Source organism: Colossoma macropomum, unplaced genomic scaffold, assembly GCF_904425465.1.
Source record: "Colossoma macropomum unplaced genomic scaffold, Colossoma_macropomum, whole genome shotgun sequence".
NCBI classification, from domain to species: Eukaryota; Metazoa; Chordata; class Actinopteri; order Characiformes; family Serrasalmidae; genus Colossoma; species Colossoma macropomum.
In genome coordinates, this window is record NW_023494802.1 from 694,838 (window position 1) to 711,424 (window position 16,587).

Here is a 16,587-nt window from a genome sequence, read left to right on the forward strand (position 1 = left end):
TACACTTCCTGTAGTGTATTACAGTCTGTCAGAATGACTGTGTGGATCATACGAACATTCTAGAGGGCTTTTTAAATCAAACAATAGAAGCCAAATCGCCCCCTACACTTCCTGTGGTGTATTACAGTGTGTCAGAATGTGTGGAGCATATGAACATTACAGAGCTTGTTTTGAAGAAAATTACAAAAAATAAAAATGTTTTTTACCTTGACCACAGTGACCATGCCGTCGTTAGTTTCTGGATTTGTCCGGATGGTGAAGTGTCGGCCGTTGTCTCCGCTCACTATTCGGTAAACAGCATTCCAGTTTGGTGTCCGAGGCTCGTCCTTATCCATCACCGTCAAATTAGCAACCACTACGTTTACACTGTTCTCCAGCACCTCTCCGGAAAACTACAGAGAGATAATACAATAAAATACAAAAAGAGCATAAATGTAATATTATGATTAAGATTCAAAATTATGATTGACCTTTTCAAAACATCATTAGGCCACCTCACAAACACTGTCAAAGTTAATATGTATTCAGAATAAAGAAAGCAAGTATTTCTATTCGGTCCACATTACATTTCGAAATGGCAGTTCAAAACTGAGTAGACTGATAATCACTGTCATCAATTATTAATCTCAGTGTTACTGAGCTCTGCTAAAGCCTGAGTAGACTGACAAATCAATGTGATGATCAGTTATTAATCTCAGGTTTACTGATCTTTGCTAAAGCCTGAGTAGACTGACAAATCAATGTGATCAGTTATTAATCTCAGTGAAAAGAATGGAAGCTGTAATAAAGTTAAAGATGGACACACTGAACAGCTGTTGTTTTTTTCTTGATGCTGAAAAATGAATAATTTGTATTAACTGTTGTTTTGATTGGAAATAAAACAAATGAAGGTTCTCTGACTTTTGTACAGTGCTGTAATTTGTGTTTGTGTTTTGACTTTATTCTTCACACATACACACATACACACACACACACACACACACCACACACACACACACACTGCTCTCCACAATCATTCACAGTCCTGCCAGCTCCAGATCAGCACAATGACATTTATGGCACTGTTTTTAATCCCATTGTCTCTCTCCCACACTTCCTACAGTCTATAAGAGAAGTGGTGGTGCAAAAGAGAAATAGTCAAATAAAGAATATAAAAAATAAAACCAACTAAAGTGGGTTGAAGATGCTCGCTCTCTCTCTCTCTCTCTCCTCTCTCTCTCTCTCTCTCTTTGTTTCTCATTCTCAAGAAAAAAACACACACAAACATCTGCATTGTCCTGATAAGCGAGAGTGAGAGAAACAGACAGAGAAAGACAGAAACAGGGAGAGAGAATGAAATGTGTTTATTCTCAACACTCCACCACAACACAACAGTCTTCACTCCAAACACAGTCAGTCAGCCACGATATATTTAATGTCTGAGGTTATTCTTTCCTCCATCTCCATCCTTCCATCTCCATCCCCATCTCACTCTATCTACATCTGTACTTTTATCTCCATCCTCGTCGCTCTATCATCATTTCCATCTCCATCCCTCTTCTATACCCATCTATCTCTGTGCCTCCGTCTCCATTCCTCCATCTCTGTCCCTCCACTCCTGTCCCTCCATTTGCATTCTTCCATCACTGTCCCTCCATCTCTTCATCTCCACCTCTCCATCTCCATTGCTCCATCTCCATTCTTCCATCTCCATTCTTCCATTACTGTCCCTCTATCTCCATTCTTCTGTCTCCATTCCTCCATCTCCATTCTTCCATCTTTGTCCCTCCATCTCCATTCTTCCATCTTTTTCCCTCCATCTCTATTCCTCCATCTTCATCTTCATCTCTCCATCTCCATCCCCAACCTTCTATGGCAAGTCCATCTCCATCCCTTTCAAATTTGCTAAAATCTTATCTCCATCCCCTCTATCTCATCTCCATCCCTCTATCTCTATCCTTCCACCTCCATGCTTTTTTTGCCTAATAAAAATTGCAGTTTTTGAGGGAACAAGCATTTTCCCAGAGGGCGGCCTAATGTCCCCACAACGACTAAATGTTCATGTTCCTCATCCTGAGGGCATTTGGTCCCCACAAGGAGATAAATACACACAAACACTCTCTCTCTCAGCTGAAGCAGGTTTCTGTCATTTGCCTTTGGCCCACTGGACTAATTCTGTGTCCGGGTTGCCAGGTTTACTGTGACAGTTTGTGACAGCTCTGGGTCCAATAAGACAAGCCCAAAACAATTTACCTGAGAGTGACCCACAGCCTGCCTGTTAGAAAGGTTCAACAAGGCTGCCAGAGCTCTTTTAGCTTTAGCTGTAATAGGCAACACAATACAAATGACAGGGGAAGGACAAAAAATAGCAGTAGATGGTAAAGTGAAACTCTAAACTTTGTTATGAAGTAGCCTATATACAGTTTAACCCAAACTTCTATCAAAAATAACAGGAATAAGCAAAAAAAATAAAATAAATAAATACACTTACATACAAACATACACACTCAGTAATACACTATGACCTGTGCACATTCTCACTGTATTTGTAAATGTTTAGGGAGGATTTTGCATGATCTGGTGACATGAGTTTTTGTTTTACACTTGCTGTGTTCATAGGTTTGATTTAGCTGAATATGGTACTTGTACTCATTGTGCTCTCTGAGAGTACAGAAGGGGGATTTTGTGAGTTCAGTGATACTGCATGATCTAGCACTCATACTCACTGGGCTACAAGAGAGTTTATGAGACTTTCATAGTGATTATTTGCTGTATCTCGTGCTCATACTTATTGTGCTCATAGTGAGTGGTTTCTGGGTGGATTTTGTAGGGGTGATTTTGCCATGGCTGGCACCTCTACTTACCAAGTTCAGCTAGGTTACTACTGATACTCAATGTGCTCTGTGTGAGTCAAGAGGGGATTCTGTAGGGGGCTTTTTGGTGTATCTGTGGAATTTTGTAGGTGTGACTTTGAGGGAGGGGTGAAGTGACCTGGCTGCTGTATCCACTGGGCTCTGTGTGAATTTTGGGGGTGTTCCACGAGGTTAGGAGGGACTTTATAGAGGTAATTCTGTGTGGGCGACTTTGCATGACCTTGGGCTCACAATCAACACATTTATAATGAGTTCAGAGTGGGGATTTTGCTGCGAGTTTAGGGGTGATTTTGCATGACATGGCACCCATACCAAAGTCTTTATAGGCAAGTCTGTTCATTTGGCATCCATTTTGGCAATGCTGCTGGGCAGTTATTTCTGTCCATACAAGACCAGACTCCCATCTCTTTGAATGGGGAGAGACCAAAATGCTCTAAACTGACGGTAAAATTACTGTTTTGAAAATATATTTAAAATCACTGATAAAATTGCATAAAACCTCATAAATAGTTTGTAGCGTTTGGCTCAGTAATGCCCAAAAAACTCACTGCGCTTGTGCAGATCTCGAAAACGAGGGGAGGCTCTTTTTACTGAAGTGCAAACAGACGCCTTGTTGAGTGTTACGAGCTTCCCATTCATACTTCAACCAGTGACCAGCTCTCTGCCCATACTCATAGCACTCAGAGGGGATTTTGTTGGAGGGGAGGGTTTGCTGTCGGAGCACTCTTATTCAAATGCTCTGAGTGAGTTCAGGAGGGATTTTGTAAGGAGAGAATTTTGGTATATCAAGCACACATACTTAGTGTGTCTGAGTGAGATTTCACAGTGGTGATTCTGGTGTATCTGGCACCTGTAAACACTGTGCTCTTATGGGGTACATGTGTGATTTTATAGAGGTGAATTTGGTGTATCTGGCGCCCTTACTCACTGTGCTCTTAGTTAGCATAGGTAGAATTTGTATAAGTAAAGGTGGGATGTTGCACAATCTGGTGACATCAGCGGGGGCCGGTGATGGTGTGGGGAGTTTTTTGTATACTTGCTGTATTTTTGTAGGGTTGATTTTGCTGAATCTGGTACTTGTACTCATTGCTATAAAGGAACTGTAAGTTTAGGGGTGAATTTGATGTATCTGGCACCCTTACTCACTATCTGGTATCTGGTGCCTATACTCACTGTGCTCTGAGTGACTATAGGTGTGATCCCATACGGTGATTTTTGTATATCTGGCACCCATACACAGTGTGCTTTGAGGGGGTACAAGTGTGATTTCATAGGGGTGAATTTGGTGTATCTGGCACCTGTACTCACCATGCTCTTAGCATAGGTGGGATTTTATAGGGGCCAATATGGCGCATCTGGCACCTGTACTCACTGTGCTCTGAGTCAGTACAGGTGTGATTTCATAGGGGTGAATATGGTGGATCTGATGTCCATACTCCCTGTGCTGCGAGTGAGTATAGGTGTGATTACATAAGGGTGAATATGGTGCATCTGGCGCCTGTATTCACTGTGCTCAGAGTGAGCACAGGTGTGATTTTATAGAGATGATTTTGGTGCATCTGGCGCCCATACTCACCGTGCTCTGAGTGAATTCAGGTGGATTGTCATTGACGTCTGTGATGGAGATGATGGCTGTGGCTGTGCTGGACAGACCGAAATTCAGGTTCCCCTCCATATCCGTGGCCTCCACGATCACCGTGTACTGAGAGACTCTCTGAAGGAAACAGAAGCAGACAGCCAAACAGATGTACGATCAGCTCTGAGCTGCCGGGGCTTTTTTATAATGACTGATTGTGATAATATTGCTTTACTGCTGAGAGAACACAGTGTAATGTATTTGTTTATGTTTACATTTAATCTATGTGTTTACATCTCTCTCTCTTTGCTCCCGCCGCTCACAGTGACATATTTCATTTGCCTCACTGTTTTACAGGTCTGCAGGTGTGTGCATGTGTTTATTGTGCTGCTGTAGCGCATCTGTCTGTAACATCACTCACTTTAATAGGAGAGACGGCAGTTACAAAAAGAGAAAAACACAGCACTGACAGCGCTAGCCGGAGTAAATGGACATTAGTTAGTCGGCTGGTCTAAAGAACAGCTAGAAACATCTCTCAGTGTGAAGGAGGAGAGAGAGATATCAGTGTACTTCATATTACAAAATAACTAAACAGGCTTCTGCAAATATACTTAAAAAGAACACCATTAGAGGCTCTAGAGACTTGTTATTTTGCTGCATTATTTAAATTTAATTACAAAATTACAGTTACGCCATTCACTACATTTACATTTGACATACATTCTTTACTGACAGGTTTGTGCCAGCACTTCTGACTTTTTTAAAAAACTACAATAAGTTTTCAAGTTCAAGACACACAACAAAACAATATCATAATAAAATATCTCCTCATGGTTCATCTCATATCATGGTTTTTAACTTTAGACTGTGCGCCTTCCACTGCACTTGCTTTTTTTTCAATGAGCTGCAAGTGAGAAATAATTAACATACAATTAACACATACTTTTCTCATATTTGGTGATAGCTATGACTGCAACTGAGCACACACACATAGATAATTAAACACTACTTAATTAAAGCCAAATCTATATCATTTAAGCACAGATCATTTCAAAAACCTGGTTTCTAATATCTAGATTGAAAACAGGAGACGCCCTAATACAGAACCTTGAAGAACACTGAATTTGATCTCCTTTGTCTAGAATGAAAACAGGAGAGGCCCTAGTACAAAGCCTCAAGGAACATTTTTGGTTTCCAGTATCTACACTGGAAACAGGAGAGACCCTAGTAAAAACCAATCATATTTAATCTCAAGTACAGAGACTGAAAACAGGAAAGGCCCTAATACAGAGCCTTAAAGAAAATCCTATTTAGTCTCTAGCTTCTAGATTGAACACACGGGAGGCTCTAGTACAGAGCATTGAAGAACACCATATTTTGTATCTAGTATCTAGATTGAAAACAAGAGAGGCACTAATACAGAGCCTTGAAGAACACTATATTTGGTCTCTAGCATCCAGATGGAACACATCAGAAACCCTGGTACAGAGCCTTGAAGAGGCCCATATTTGGTTTCAAGTATCTGCACTGAAAACAGGACAGACCATCATACAAAGCCTTCAGGAACTCCATATTTTGTATCTAGTATCTGGATTGAAAACAGGAGAGGCCCTCATACTGAGCCTTGAAGAACACCCTATTTGTTTTCTAGTATCTACAGTAAAAATGAGACAGGCCCTTGTAAAAAGCCCTGGGAAAATCATATTTTGTCCCTGGTATTTAGACAAAATACAGGAAAGGCCTTCATACAGAGCCTTGAAAAACACTGTCTTAGGTCTCTATTATTGAGATTGAACACATTAGAGGCCCTAGTACAGAGCCTTGAGGAACACCATATTTGTTTCTAATATCTACACTGAAAAAAGGAGAGGCCCTCATACAAAGCCTTGAGGAACACTGTATTCGATCTTTGCACATTTAAACAATCATTATTTGCTTTGACAAATTGTTGACAACCAGCCAAATAGGACCTCCATTAAGCAAAAGACTGACCACTGTCAACCTCAACATTTTTAAGCCATTCTAACAAGATATAGTGGTCTGCTTTACACAAGTACCCCTCCATCCCTCAATTTCCATCCTTCCATCTCCACAGTACTACAACAGCAGCTACATAAGCACCTTTAGATCTGTAAACTAAAGTCTACAACAGACTGAGTAAGAGACAATATGAGAGATGTGTGTATTAAAACAATATTCAGATGTAAACAAGGTGTAATATTCATTAGAAAGGCTCTGTGTGATGAGCAGTTTGAAGTGTTGTTGTGCTCAACAGAGTCCTAATTAACCACTACGTGGTCTGACTCTACTCAAATCAAATCAACTGCTTTCACACAAACATGAGAGCAAATGCTGCCATAAGAAACTCCTGCAAACTTTTTCTTTTTTATTAGATTTTTAAATCATCTGAAAATGCCAGCTGTGCTTTACATTTGGTGAGTGCTTCATGACCAATGGACCAACAGGAATGTCTAAAAATTATTTTAAAAGTCTTGTTTAGTAATTTACTGTGCTACGTTAACAGATGTTAAGATTTTTCTTCTGAAAAACCACAAAAACATCTAAAATTTTTGTTTTGGAAATGAATGCATACATAGCCATCAATTCATTTCATTTTTGTGTTTAAAGTTAAATGAACTGGTGTAAGATTTAGAGTGATTTTTTTCGCATCAAATTTTTTTACTTTTAAAACATATCATGCATAAACATCAAAATTGATTTATAATTGGCGTAGAAGCAAATTTCAAGCATTAAAATCTTTAAGATTAGGAAAAACATACATCCAAACTTTAGACTGGTGCTATGTATCCTCTTGTTTTCTATGTTGTAATGTAAAAGCTGACTTCATATATAAAAATAGCATATGCACCTATCTCCTTTCCCTCAGGCATCTCCATCTGTACAAAACATCCTTCAGGTCTTCCAGGTGTGAATCATCGTAAAAAAAAAACACCATTAGTTTGGAGGTCCTGTTTTACGGCGGTCTGAGGTTCATTCCACCATGAAAAATACAGAATAGTAGACATATATTATTTGCGTGGGGATGTATTGGGGGCATTTACCTTCAGTGGCATATTTTGTTCAGCAGTGGATCAAATGAGTGTGGTCAATGTGAGCTGGAGTGTGATTATGTCTATGTGTGGGTGTATTTATACAAAATTCTTTTACATTTTATTTTTTTGCTTTTCAACATAAATGGCCCTTTCCTACAGCAGCAAGAGATTCAGGCACAGACAACTACAATTTCTAGTATATAGACTGAAACAGCAGAGGCCCTAGAACAGAGCCTTGAGGAACACCACATTTAACCTTATATCTTACCTTATTTACAAGGCTGTGATTTTTCTAATTACATTATGTTACAGGGTGGGGACAAAGTAATTTGTTAGCAGCTATCGGATAGCGGAGCAAAAAATAGTATTTTGAAACAGTTATAACAGTGCTAACATATTTTTCTAATTTGACCCTTTGAACTATCCATAGTTCCAACCTAAATCCCTGCTGCTTGCACTCTGTAGCATGACTGTAAGCAATTCTCTTGATCAAATGAATAGCTCACTTTGAATGGCCAGATGTTCCATTGATGGCACTCTTGATAAAAAATAAGTTATTTCCAGCTACTGTCTTTATGAATTTGTTCATCACTGAAAATCACCTAGTCTAAAGTAAACAAAACATAGCGCTGATGTTGCAACATCAGCAATATCAGTACATCGACACATCAGTGAATCAGTAATATGGCACTGGAGGGCACCTTCAGCAGACTACGCTGGACAGTGCTCATGGGACAACGATGGATAACCTAACAAGACATAATGTAGTGCTATGGGAGCGAGAGGCTACAATCACAGAGGAAATGAACCACTGACTGTATATATGATATATATGATATATACACTCAATGAATGTATGTATGATATATATGATGTGTACACTCATGCAGACACTGTTGCTCTCACTGGATGCTGTTGATGAAAACTGGAAACTGCATTCACTTTGTATAAATCATTGTTAAAAGAAATAAATACATTCTAATGAAGCTTATTTTGTCCACTCACATAACTATAACTAGTGTTGTTGTACTCTAATTGGTCTCGAGATCATAAATTTATGGACTTGGTCTTGTCTCGGTCTGGACATCATTTGGACTCGGTCTCATCTTTGTCTTGACATCATTTGGGCTAAGTCTCATCTTGGTCTCAACATCGTTTGAAATCAGTCTCATCTTGGTCTAGACATCATTTGGACTCAGTCTCATCTGGGCCTTGACATCATTTGGACTCAGCTTGTCTCAGTCTCAACATCTCGGCCTTGATATTTGTCCCATCTTGGACTTGACATCACGCACTCGGTCTTGTCTTGGTCTCAACAAAATTTGGTCTTGGTCTTGTCTCAGTCTCGACATCATTTGGTCTTGGTCTTATTTCGATCTCGACATCATTTGGACTTGATGTCATCTTGGACTTGACATCATTTTTCTCAGTCTTAACATCATCTAGGACTTGACATTGGTCCCATCTCGGTCTTGACATAATTTGGACTCTGTCTTGTCTCAACCTGAACATTATTTGGACTCCGTCTTGTCTCCATCTCGACATCATTTGGTGTCACTCTCATCTTGGTCTTGAAATCATTTGGAATAAGTTTTGTCTCATTCTCAGTTTAATTTAGACTCACAAATTGTTTCTTTTTTTTATTTGTATATTCTGGAAAAAACGTAATCTGGTTTCAGTCTTATCTTGGACTCGACTCTAGTGGTCTTGAATACAACACTACAAGACTTTTTGAATAGAAAAAAAAAAATTCTGTTAGAGCAAATGTATAATCACACAATGTAATTAATCATGATTATTAACTTTAACTGTTTGACATCCCTGCCTCAAATGACTTGATACCACGCTATGGTTATTTTGAAAAAAAAAACATTACCAAGAAAAGTAAGACTGGCTGTAAGTTGCTGTTCTTTCATGCTGGCAAACAAACAAAACTCTCCAACAATGAGAGGTGCAGTGTGAAGTGTGAGTTTTGTTCCTGCGGGACACACTGATCCTGACTCATACAGAACACTCTCAGGTAGCAGACAGTGTGTTTGATTCAGGACTGATCCGTGTGTCCTGCGGCTTCAGGTGGGTGGACAGACTCAGGCTGCTGTGATAGTGGGTGGACAGAGTTGCGTACCTGCACACAGCGTGTGAGTGTAATGGCAGAGGAACATCCTGTCACACTGATGCTACTGTAAGTGTGGCCTAATGGGCAGAGAGGTGATGAATAATACATCAGGTGGTGATATATGTCCGCGCATGTGTGTGTTTCTCACCTCTGTTATAGCCAATTCACACTGGATGCGTTTCTGAGGAGTTTTAACTTCTCCGTCTGACAGAACGGATCCACTTCCATTATAATCAGTGTTTAAATCCATATCAGCTGTCCATCACTACAATCCACATCAGCTGTCCATCACTACAAAAAATAGTATCTTGTCAAGTGAAATTATCTTAATTCTAGTCGATAAGCCTAATATTTCTTATTTTGAGATGGTTGTGCTTTTATTTTAAGATTATCTGGCTTATTTCTAGACATTTTTTTACCTGTTTTAAGTAATTTTATCTAGAAAAATGATCTTACTATATTGCCAGATATGGTTTCAAGCACATTTCTTAAAACAAGCAAAATTACCTGCCAATATAGTGAGATAGATTTACTTAATAAAATCACTTAAAACAAGTAAAAATGTTTGGAAATAATTTAAATAATCTTAAAATAAGCCTAGAACAGTCTCAGCAGGAGAAATATTAGATTTACTTGACCAGATTTGAGATAATTTTACTTGACAAGATACCATTTGTTTCGCAGTGATCAAAACACAAATCCTCTTTTTTTTTCAGTTGCCCACGAGTGAAACATAAATTCCAGTATATCCAACAATAAAGGAAGCCTTATGTATCCTCTATACAGTGACAGAAACACACTAACACACAGGGGAAAAAGGTCCCATCTTACTCAATCAACTAATAAGTTATTTGAAAATGACATCAAGTCACTGCATTGCTGTGCAGATGGAGGCAGGAAGTGATGTATTACTTAGGAATCACTATCACAGGCTCTCAGAATGAATTGAAGCAATACTGCAAAGATGAATGGGACAAAGTTCATCCACAGTGATGTGAAGAACTGATCTCCAGATATAAGAAGTGTTTGGTTGAAGCTGTTGCTGCTAAAGGTGGCAAAACCAGTAATTAAACAAAAATAAAATTACATTATATTACATTTTGTAGGAGGATCTGCAACATTTAGTGTGACAAATATACAGTAATAGAAGAAATTAGAACTATATATTCTTAATAAGTCTTACGATTAATAATAAGCTTGCAGTTTCAGGGATTAAATGGTTTAAAAGTGCAGTGGATCAAATGAGTGTGGTCAATGTGAGCTGGACATAAATACCTGAGTGTGATTATGTTTATGTATGGGTGTATGTATGCAACTTTTTTATATTTCATTTTGTTTTTCAACACAAATGGTCCTTTCCTATAACAGCTGCTGAAGATTTAAGCTTATATAACTTCAGTTTCTAGTATGCAGACTGAAAACAGCAGAGACCCTAGAACAGAGCCTTGAGGAACACCACATTTTACTTACCTTAGTTACAAGAAAAAAGTTGGGATGGGGGCAACAAAAGGCTGGTAAAGTTGTGTAATGCTAAAAAACACCTAGTGATTAATTGGCAACAGGTGAGTAACATTGGTTATGAAAAGCATCCTAGAGAGTCTTTCAGAAGTAAGGATGAGGAGGGGTTCACCACTCTGTAAAATAGTGCAACAATTCAAGAATAATGTTTCTCAATGTAAAATAGCAAAGAACTTTTGCTTTTCATCATCTACGGTACATAATAACATTAAAAGATTGGGAGAATCTGGAGAAATCTCTGTATGCTAGTTACAAGGCCAAAAAACAGTATTTGCTGGCCATGAACTTTGGGCTCTCAAATAAATAAATATTAAAAATAATTGTCATTAAATGTCATAGAAAGCATTAAATTGAACTTTTTGATCATGCAAACACTCTGTTACAACACTAATTTTATGTTTTAAAACAAATTACGAGTAAACACTGTTTGTGTTCCTTGAAAATCGTTGCTTCTTTTCATGTTTTGTCAGATAGAACCTTAGGATTCTTAGGATTAGACGGTTCTTTTTGCATTTGACCTGTTTAAGAAAACTCATTTACAGATTTTGATACTGTACATTTGGAATAAATTTAGGGTGTCTGTCATTTTCATATATAAAGAGACATGTTCCTCATATCAGCCTTGCTATTCGGAATGCAAAATCCTTGAAGCTCAACATCTTAAAGCTGCTCAGAATGCAGACAGAACCTTATAATTCCAAGGGGATGAAATATGCAATAATGGAAGAAATCAGGACTGCATATACTAAGTTACGCAGTGGCATATATTCAAAACAGGTACTGAGTATATCTTACGATGAATAATAAGTGGTTTAAAAGTGTGTGTACCTCTCTGTCCAGTCCGGCTGCCACGGTCACAATGTCTCCGGTCTCTCTGTTGATGGTGAACATGTTTGGTATGGGGCTGTGGGGGGTCTGCTGCAGGATCCGGTAATAAACCATACCATTAGAGGTGGTGATGTCATCAGCATCATGAGCCGTTACAGTCATCACAGTTGTACCTGCGAAAAAAAAGTCATGTCATTACACATGAATCCAAACAACCAATCACAGTCCACTTACCTTGTTCTTTCACTCTTTGGCCACTTTATTGGAAACACCTACCTTTATACATTCACTGGCCACTTCATAAAGTCCATCCACACAAATCAGTGTTTTCAATATTATAAAACTTGTTCTAGATAGAGTACTGTGCAAATGTTAGAGACAGTCAAAACAGCCATTAAGTACATGTTATTTATTTTTTAGGAGATAAGAAAGAAGCAACAGGAGTTTCCAAAACTGAAGTTCAAGAAAATGATGAAAAGCTAGACAAAATGAGACTCCTAACAACCACCTGGAAGACCTGGTAGACACCAAAACTGCCCCCATCAGAGAAACTGCACTTCAAACTTAAATCTTTGAGAGAGAGGAGAAAATCAAGCTGTTTTCTGGTTTGTTTCTAACACAAAAAAAAAACAAAAAACTTATACCTGCTGGCTGGTTTAATCAAAGTTAAACAGTGAAGAGAGTCTCTGACTTTCAAACAGTGCTGTCTGTGTTTGTTGGTGCTGTTCTCACAATCGTACGGTCTCCTTAAATGTTGCTGTCTGAAGTGCAAGACATTCATCATCTATAAATCTATGTGAAACTCTCTTTCTCCCTCTCTCTCTCTCTGTAATTATCAGGTCAGTCTCTGTTGGCTCTCTGACAGCACCCCCCCACACACACATATAATTGTTACAGCAACTTCCATTTCAAACTTCATTAAACCACAAAGACCAACTTTACTATCACTGACAGAGACAGAGAAAGAGAGGGAGAAAGAGTGAGAGAGAGAGAGAGAGAGAGAGAGAGAGAGGGAGAGAGAGAGAGAGAGAGAGAGAAGAAAAAGGACAGAGAGAGGAGAGGGAAAGAAAAATATAGAAAGAAAGAAAGAGAAAGAAAGAAGGGAGTGAAAAAGAAGAGAGGAGAGAAACAGAACAGAGAGAGACAAAAGAGAGGAGAGTGAGAAGAAAGAAGAAAGAGAGAAAGAGAAAGAAGAGAGGAGAGAAACAGAGTAGAGAGAGAGAAAAGAAGGGAGAGTGAAAGAAAAAGAAGAGATGGACCTCAGATGGGTAAATGTAGCTGCAGTTCCTGCCTCTGCCAGTAGGGGTCACTGCAAACTACAAACTACAGCACAGAAACTACAGCTAAAAGTTATTTACACACACACACACACACACACACACACACATACACACAGGCACACACACACAGGCACACACACACACACACACACACACACAGACACACACACAGACACACACACACACACACACACACACAGGCACACACACACATACACACAGGCACACACACACACACACACACACACACACACACAGACACAGACACACACAGACACACACACACACACACACACACACACACATACACACAGGCACACACACACAGACATACACAAACACACACAGACACACACACACACCAGAAGTATTGCAAAATCCTTTCTTGAAGTGTTTTTCCTTTTGCAGAGAGATTGTTGCAGGTTCTGCAGACAAATCCTCCAGAACTCTCCTGACAAATAAAACAAACAATGGAGCACAAATTGTTGTCAGTCCACACAGCGAGCAGAACCTGTTGGATATGCACTTAAAACCTTATATCCAATTATCTGTGGCGGGTAAAAATAAGCCCGGTCATTATCTGGCTGACGGGACGGAAAACACAATACACCAGAGGACAGAAGTGGAAAAAGAAAGAAATTCTATCCATCCGTCCATTCCTCCTTTTTCTGCAGCATCCTGCTATTTCATCATCTCTGATGCAAGAACAGGTGCCACGGTGGGCATCATTATCCCCCCGAGAAACTCTCACACACACACACACACACACACACACACACAGAGAGAACACTCACTGTTCAAGCTCGCTTAAAACCAGCCAAAAAACAGCTTCATCTATTTACATATAGAGAGAATATATAAAAGAAAGAAAGGAAGAAAGAAAGAAAGAAAGAAGCATAAAAAAGAAAGAAAGAAAAGGTCACTGGGCTTCATTCACCAACCGTTCTTAGAGAAAATTTCTTCTTAAAATCCACTCACGCAGTTTTAATGAAGATTCTACATTCACCAATATTTTCTTATTTGAGATTCGTTCTTAGGTAAGAACAGAATCTACACACTTTCAAGAGCACAAAGGTGAGAAAAGTGCGCTTTAAGAACATGTAATGAGCAGAAGGGGTGGTACAAGAATGACAAAAATAAAATAAAAATAGTGAAAAACAGAAAGTAAGTGGTAAGAGAGAAGTTGTAAAACCTATGTAATAATGTAGTACTTGTAGTGCATTCATATATGTACACACATATACATATATATATATACACACACACACACACACACACACTCCATCTTATTACATTGTTATTACAACTCTGTTACACTCTCTCTCTCTCTCTCTTTCTCTCTCTCTCTCTCTCTCTATATATATATATATATATATATATATATATATATATAGATAGATATCTTCTCACCTGGTTTGGATCCCTCCATGACGGAGCCGTTGTAAACCTGGTTCTTAAACTCTGGCCGGTTGTCATTCATGTCAATGACGAAGATGTAGAGATCCACCGGCTGCTCCACCTGATTACCATTCATATCCACAGCATGAGCGCGCAGCTGAACACAAACACAACACAACACACCTTCATCAGACACCTCAGCTTGATCAGACACCTCAGGTACATTACACAGAAAACAACTCCATATGAATCTATTTAGAATCTATTTAGAACCATGAGTTCTATATGAAACCATCTGCATACTTAAAAGATTCTTTGCACAGTGAAATAGTTCTTCAGACTGATGGAGAATGTGTAGCACAGCGCTGCTGTCTGACCGAAACCCTGTATTTTCATTTTTGTCATTTTCCAGTTTTTGTCATAATTAGAAAATGTCTGATGCTCTTTAGAAAAGAAGAACTGGCCAAAAGAACTGGCTCAAAATTACTGATATATATATATATATATATATATATATATATATATATATATATATATTGATTTCATTTGCTTACAATAAAAGTGAAGTATGTTTTTTCTTCTCCTGTAAAGTTACTATTTTGGAGATACAAGGTTTTGGTCCAACAGCAGTGATGTGCTTCTACTGTAACAAACTTGTCACAACAGCAGAACCATTTTTGGTGCTATATACAACCCATTTTCAAAAATGTCCTATATAGAACCATACACAAAACATCATATGAAGAATGAAGAATGATTCCACCATGCAGAGAACACTTTAATCATGCAAAGCTAGTTTAACATGCTGTTACAACTAAGACCCCCAAAGTAAACAATCAATGGACTACACATCCCCCGTGTAAGATCACAGCTATCAGTTATTTTGTAAGTTTTGATATTCATACACTGAACATTAAGGTACCACAGGTCTCATGTAAATAACATATTTTTCAGATTTATTGTGCTTTAGTAGTTTTAAAATTGTTTTAGCTTATGTTGTGCCTCACACTATTCTACAGGCAAAATGGAGGCTTCAGGATACTGCTTCTGTTAGCTTCGTGCTAATGTACTTTAGTCTATGTTTATGGAAAACAGTGAGTCATGCAGTGTCAGAAACCACATAATCAAGTCCATTAGAGATACTGAACAACTCCACACAGTTTCAGACGAGTATAGCAATGATTTAGGCATGTAGTTAGCAACTGGCTTATTGTGGTATAAGCTTACATTACTTGTTAGCTACATTAGCATTGTAGCTTCAGTGTTAAAACTAAAGAACTGCAGACACCAAACATGTTTTGGCTGATCGACTACGTTTAGGCTAAGAGGGGAAAACTGAGGGAATTTCATTCTCTCTCTCTTTCTGTCACACAGACAGACGCACCCAAACAGCTCCAGCTACACAAACTCTGAGCTTATCACAAACATTTTCTCAGGTGAGCTGAATAAAATGAGAGACAGATGCAGCTGCCTTATCTTCAACAAATTCATGACAGCCAGAGAAAATATAAACATCAGAGGAGACTACACACACACACACACACACACACACACACACCACTCTCAAAACATGCCCAGCTCAGCTGATAAGCTGACCACAGTTCTAAACCTTAAGGCACTACTTATGGCTTAAATCCTGCATAATGTAAGCAGCTACTTATGAATAATTCCACCGGCTCTGGATTTCTGGTTTGTTTTGATAGTTGTGGATTACATACACTCACTGGCCACTTTATTAGAAACAGCAACCTTGTGCTTCCGCTTACTATTTTATTAGAAACACCCAACTTGTACTTCCACTCATTGGCCACTTTATTAGAAACACCCACACTGTATTTCCACTCAGTGAACACTTTACTTGAAACACCCACCTTGTACTTCCACTCACTGGCCACTTTATTAAAAACACCGGCCATGTGCTTCTACTCACTGGCCACTTTATTGGAAACAACTACTTTGTACATAC

General features: G+C 38.8%; 1 protein-coding gene across 1 annotated transcript in view; it reads right to left on the reverse strand.

Annotated features, from left to right (window-relative positions):
- The window catches only part of LOC118822071 (cadherin-4-like), a 501,575-nt gene that overhangs the window by 49,098 nt on the left and 435,890 nt on the right, over positions 1-16,587 (reverse strand). Inside the window, exons 7-10 of the mRNA XM_036590895.1 lie at positions 14,634-14,778; positions 11,944-12,116; positions 4,429-4,566; positions 207-392 (exon numbers count right to left, since the gene is read on the reverse strand). Of these exons, the coding sequence (XP_036446788.1) occupies positions 207-392; positions 4,429-4,566; positions 11,944-12,116; positions 14,634-14,778 (642 nt within the window). The remainder of the gene's footprint in view (positions 1-206; positions 393-4,428; positions 4,567-11,943; positions 12,117-14,633; positions 14,779-16,587) is intronic.